Here is a 6,496-nt window from a genome sequence, read left to right on the forward strand (position 1 = left end):
CCAGGTTTCTTAAATAGTTTCGGTATTATCTACAGTAGTTTCGGTCGAATCATCTAATCGGTTCACAACGTAAAAACTGTCCAGTTATTTCTGTCTAGTTGATTTATCAACTCATTTCTCTCTAGATTTATGAAAGTAAATGTTTTATAAAATCATGTAGTAAAATCGATTTTATAGAGAAATCTTCTCCCTAAATTTATTTATGGTATTTTTAATACAAACAAATGCAATAAAAACATTTCGAAGACAAAAAGGTTTTCCCTAAGTAGATTTCGTATTTTTAGAAAGTTTATTTAAGGTCTAGAAGACCCAAAATATTTCTAAACTAGGAAAACTTAGTCTCTTGGAGTGGCTTGGTGAAAATGTTGGTCACTTGTTGATCGGTTGAGTCATATTCCAGTCGGATATGCCTCTACGCCACATGATCTCGAATGAAGTGGTGTCTGATGTCTATGTGCTTGGTCCTTAAATGTAACACCGGATTGTAGGTTATGGCTATGGTACTGGTGTTTTCATAGAAGATGGGTGACTCCTCAGCCTGGATACCAAAGTCCTTCTATTGTTGAATCCATAACAACTGAGCATAATAGCTCCCAGCTGCTAGATACTTCGCTTCACCCGTTGAGGTTTCTATGGAGGTCTGCTTCTTGCTATACCAGGAGTAAAGATGATCACCAAAGAATTTACATGTTCCACTAGTGCTCTTCTTGTCCACCTTACAATCTGCATAGTCTACATCAAAGTAGCTAATCAAATTGAAATTGGAATCCTTCGGATACCACAGTCCCACATTTTGAGTATCCATAAGATATTTCAAAATTCTTTTAACTGCTACATAATGGGATTTTTAAGATTAGCCTGGAATCTCCAGCAAACAAAAACAACGAAGAGGATATCTGGCCTGTTTGTTGTTAGATAGAGTAGAGAGCCGATGATCCCACGACAGGCAGTGATGACAGCTCTTTGACCATCTTCATCTTTATCAAGTTTGATCGATGAGCTCATAGGTGATGAGGCAGGAGAGAACCTCTCCATGCCGAACTTCTTCTCCAACTCCTTTGTATACTTCACGTGGTTGGTGTAGGTGCCTCTTTCAAGTTGACGAACTTGAAGGCCCAAGAAGAAGCTTAACTCCCTCATCATGCTCATTTCTAATTTATATGTCATCATCTTAGAAAACTTCTCACATAGTTTAGGGTTAGTTGACCCAAAAATAATGTCATCAACATATATTTACACAATTAAAATATGAGAATCTTTGACAAATTTAAACAATGTTTTATCAACTAAACCTATGTTGAAGTCATGATCAAATAGGAATTTTGTAATAATATCATACCAGGCTCTAAGAGCTTGTTTAAGACCATATAATTCTTTATCTAGTCTAAAGACATGGTTCATCAAGGTGAGATTTTTAAAACCAGGAGGCTGCTCAATGTAGACCTCCTCATTAATTATTCCGTTAAGAAAGACACTTTTAACGTCCATTTAAAAAACCTTGAAGTTTTTAAAAGTAGCAAATACTAAAAAAATTCGAATAGCCTCAAGTCTAGCGACTGGAGCGAAAGACTCCTCGAAGTCAATGTCTTCTTCCTGTCTGTATCCTTGGGCCACTAATCTAGCCTTGTTCCTCGTCACCAAACCATCTTCATTAAGTTTATTGCAAAAGACCCATCTATTTCCAATGATAAATCTATTAGCTAGTCTTGGAACCAAATTTCATACTTTATTTCTTTTGAACTGGTTTAGATCCTCTTGCATTGCAAGGAATCAATTCTGATCAAGCAACACTTCGTTAACCTTCTTAGGTTCAATTTGTAAGATGAAATCAGAGTTCGCATACTCATCTAACAGCTGATGTCTGGTCCTATGAGGCGTAGAGGGATTACCTATTATAAGATCAGGAGGATGATTTCTGTTCCATTTGAAGTTTGGTCCCGAAACATTTTCTGACCGACCAGTTATTTGATCAATATTTGACCGACCGCTTGGCTTATTAGGATCTGACAGACCGGTTTCCTCAGTATTATCCAGACTATCAGCTGCCTAATGGGATGTAATCTTGTCTTGTTGAGCTTCAACATTCTCAGTCGTCTAGTCAAAAGCAATGTTTCGGTTGACCTGGACTTCATCTTCACTATCAGATTGGAGAGTGACATCCTCCATTTTGTTAGAAAAATCAATGGATATGGAGGTGTTACTTTCGACAGATTTATCAAACACAACATGGGATGATTCTTCAACAGTTAAAGTTTTCTTATTATACACTCTATTAAGTTAAAATATGTAATTAATTATAAGTGTATAAATAAATTTGATTTGTATTAAATTAACCTTGTGCAGATTAAAGAAAACCAGAAAGGAAAGTTGTTAGGTAGTTAATTAAACTTCGGTTCTTGCAAAGAAGCGTTTCCGGTTTATCTCCAAATTGGCATTTTGTAACTTCAGCATTTACAGTGACGCATCCGATATTTTATACTTCGGTTTTATTTTATATTAGAAGCGTCTGGTAGTTTGTAAGTTCGGTTTTATATAAGCACACGTCTAGTATTTTATATGAACTTAGAATTTCGCAAAGATCGGTTTTATGTTAAAGCACGAGTCCGATATTTTATACTTCGGTATTTTATGGAGCGCGTCCGGTATTTTATGTTTCCAGTTTTATATGAAATCGGTATTTTACAAAGGCGCGTCCGGTAGTTTATAAGCTTCAGGTTTTATATCAAGTCAGGATTTTATCAAGAGGCGCACCCGGTAGTTTATCCAAATTGGATTTTGGATAAACGTATCTAAGTATTATATCAAATCGGTATTTTATAATAACGCGTCCGGTATTTTATATCCTTGGTTTTATATTGGAGTGCTTCCGGTATTATATCAAATTTGGTATTTTATGGAACACATCTGGTAGTTTACAAAGTCAGTATTTTACAAAGTCATGTCTGGTAGTTTGTAAGCTTCCGGTATTTTATTAAGAAGCGTACCCGGTAGTTTATCCAAATTAGTTTTTGGATAAATTTCACCAGTATTTTATGAATTTGTTTCTATGCTTCTAGTAATTTCCATGTTCGGCACTTTGACTAAGCGCTTTCTTGTACCTGATCAATCTCAACTCCCAATTAAGCACTCGTTATGGGCAGTCTGACACGGTAGCATAATCAGACATACAAAAGACTAATATGAACTAAGACAAGTCAAACCCTCTGAGTTGTACGTTCCTCGTACCTCGTAATCTCATTAATGAACATTTTGGCTTACTATCATCAAAGTACAGACAAGATCAAAGAGGATCCTCCTTGTTGTATCATTCTGGAACTCAGCCAATCAAATTAGGACAGGCATCCTCTGAAGCAAATATGTACATTACATGTCCGTTGCAGATTGCATATTTATAAGAAGATAGAGGACAATTTTTTTCACCAATTTTTGAACAATTAACTGCTTTCACAACCTTTTGAAACATCGTTTTTCATCATTCTCTCGAACTCTAAAAATTCTAAAAGCCTTCAAATTTGCTAGAGTGTTAAAATTGTATTACATACTATTTATTATGTGTGAGTCCTCAGCATTGTAAGTTGACAGAATCTATTTCTGTTCAACAGAGTGTTGTGTGCTAGGAGTTCGTATACAGGAAGTGTTTAAGTCCTGGTTGTCCAATTGGGTTTGTACAAGTGTTATATTCAAACCAAATCTTCTAGTGAATATTTTTCTCAAGGTTGAGAAGAAGGGGTGAAGTAGAAGTTTCGACTCCGAACATCCATAAAATTCCATGTCTATTGTATTATTTCCTTTTAATCCCTTTACCTATTGCTTCAAGTCTAAACAAACATTTCCGCACTTGAACTCAGTTCAAGAGTTTGTGACGACTTGTGAAGAATATAAACGGATATTAACTTCCAACAAAGTTAATATCAAACAAAGTGTGTAAGCGTTCAACATAGTTAGACCCCCATCTCTATTATTTCCAGAACCGGACATAGAGAAACCAGTGAAATCACCTCAACTTGAAACAGAACTTGATATGAGGTAAACATCCCTATTCCTCCACTATTTAATGTCTCTTCTATACCGGTAAATATTTCAGTTCAAACGCAAAGATTAGCTCCTCCTGTCACTCCGATTGTGTTTGCGATTTTAGAGGTTCAATCGGTAGATTTTGACATTACAAACAAGGTAGTCGATTCTGATACTACCGAACGGTTAGAAATCTCTCAAACCGACCGGCTAGATGACGCCTTTCAAACCGATCGGTTGGATGATTCCCAAACCGCCCGGTTAGAGGCTTCCTAAACCGGTCGGTCTGACATTTTGCAAACTGGCCAACTAGAAGTTGTTGCAACGGTCGACTTGATTTTATCCCAGTCATTCAGAAGGAGGTTCCAACTCCGGTTGTGGTCACCTCAATAGGTCAAAGTTATGACAAGGTAGCTGATGTAGCCACTAATGAAAACTTTATTCATATTCTGCCATTTCCGAAAGGAATCTTGTATTCTTCGGCTACTATCAACGTAGAAGTGGTAAGTGTCACTGATGTAACTCCAGCGATAACACTTCCAAGGGGTTTCTCCACTTTTTCTCAAATGAGATTGGTGAGGGGAATCGAGTTCAGAGAACCCGTTCCGAGTCCTAAATGCGCTGAAGTTACAGGGGCTGGAAAAGGTCATGCTGACCCCCCTTCTGCCTCATCTCTTGGCGTTTCTCCAGAGGCTGAAACATATATTAACTTGACTCTGGAAGAGGCGGAAGATGCGGCACAACTAAAGATCGATATGTTCAAAACTTGTGAGCATCAGATTAGGCACTAACTTCAGTAATGTGCTTCCGGATGTTGTCGAAGATAAGAAGTGGGCTGAAATTATGAAGTTGGAAAAGGTGATCTTTTTCTTAACTAAAACTAAATTTGTTGCCAAATCCCTCAGAAGGAGTGAATTTGTTAGGATCGGGGACGCCCTTGGAGGACCGGGGTGTTTCCGGTTTCAGGAAGGGTGACCGCTTACAACACACACAACACTTTGGTGATAGTCCGGTTAGAGACTATGACCGTTCTCAGCACTACACAAACTGTCACAGACTCTTGAACCGGGTTCAAGGGCGGAAATGTCTGTTTCAGCCTGAAGCAACGTATGCGACTTAGATGATGTTTTAGGAGGATTCGGTTTTAGAAATATGAGTGGACCGGTTTTTGATATAAGGAGTGATATTGTTTTGGTTAGGTTAAGTGAGTAAGTAATGAAACGAGAGAAAGAACACGAGACAAGGATTTTTATGGATGTTCGGAGCAAACCCTCCTACGTCACCCCTTCTTCTCAGGTTATGAGAAGGATCTCCACTAACTTTTATAGTTACAACAACACTGCCGGTCGAGCCCAACTCGCTACTCGCCGGTTACACCAACTCACTCTTTGATGTAATACAATAACTCAGCACAACAGGATACAAAAAGCTTCCGGTTTTAGACACACCGGTTTTGGATCGTAAAAGTTTATCTCTCTAACTTATAGCTTTTCTTCATTAAAGATGTTATTCGAAACTCGTTAACTATCTGTGTATTAAATGAGGATATTTCATCTTCCTTTTTTAGCTGATGAGAGCCATCGGTCATTTTCTTCTCTCTCCTCTGGATTGGTTGATCATATCACGCCGGTGCAGAGAGGTTACTTGCACGTTTCACCTTCCTCAACACTTGGCAGTCATGCAGGCAACTCTGAGTGTAAGATGACATAATCGGTTTTCAGATTTGGACACGTGTTGGGCATGCACTGCAGGTTGTCAACTTCGGATCAGTAAAGCATCATTGCTTTCCTCGCATGCTTCCGATCGGATCTGATCTTCTTTTTCCTTCGAGACACGTTTATTTCGTCATGTTACGTCACTCTTGTAGGTTGAAGTTTCCGGTTTTGTCTCTTGTGCAAAATGATCCGGCTGGTACTTGAACTTTTGTCTTTGTTGACCGGTCACTTGAGAGTGTGAAAACCGGTTCCTCTGATCTTTGATTTGATCACTTGGAACTGGTTTCTTTGAAGTATTTCAGCAACCGATTTATGAGGCTCCAGCCGGTTCATATGATTTGGCCTCCACCTGCACATGAAAGTTAACAACTGTTTAGTTTGTCTAGCCGGTTCCAAAAATTAACTTTACTTAATTTTTCTTATCAATTTCTCCCTTTTTGATTATTTAAAATAAATATTCAAAAAATGTAATGTGTGGCCGGTTTAAAAATTAATTTTCTTAATTTTTTTTTCTTATCAGAATTTGTAGAAGCTTATGCAAGAGGCCGCACCCTTTTCCCGTACTATTCAAACTACAGAAAGAACTTTGATTAATCTACTAATACTGCAAAGACGGACGCGGGTGTCATTAATCATTTAAGATCGCTTTTGAAGGAGTATGTTTCTACCACTCTCTGGTATGTGGATGGTGGTGAATCTTCCAATTCAGAAGAATCTGGAATTCCCTCCCCTCGAATCGATCTGAATCATGATGACGAGAATGAGCC

At 38.1% G+C, this 6,496-nt stretch overlaps 1 protein-coding gene across 1 annotated transcript; it reads right to left on the bottom strand.

Annotated features, from left to right (window-relative positions):
- Positions 1 to 556: 556 nt before the first annotated feature.
- Positions 557 to 1,149, bottom strand: LOC124939106 (uncharacterized mitochondrial protein AtMg00810-like). Its single transcript, XM_047479616.1, has 2 exons — positions 877 to 1,149; positions 557 to 769 (listed from the first exon to the last, which is right to left on the bottom strand). The coding sequence occupies exons 1-2, from the start codon at positions 1,147 to 1,149 to the stop codon at positions 557 to 559; spliced, it is 486 nt and encodes a 161-aa protein (XP_047335572.1).
- Between the last annotated feature and the right edge of the window lie 5,347 nt (positions 1,150 to 6,496).

The sequence above is a fragment of the Impatiens glandulifera genome, chromosome 5, assembly GCF_907164915.1.
Source record: "Impatiens glandulifera chromosome 5, dImpGla2.1, whole genome shotgun sequence".
Lineage (NCBI taxonomy): Eukaryota > Viridiplantae > Streptophyta > Magnoliopsida > Ericales > Balsaminaceae > Impatiens > Impatiens glandulifera.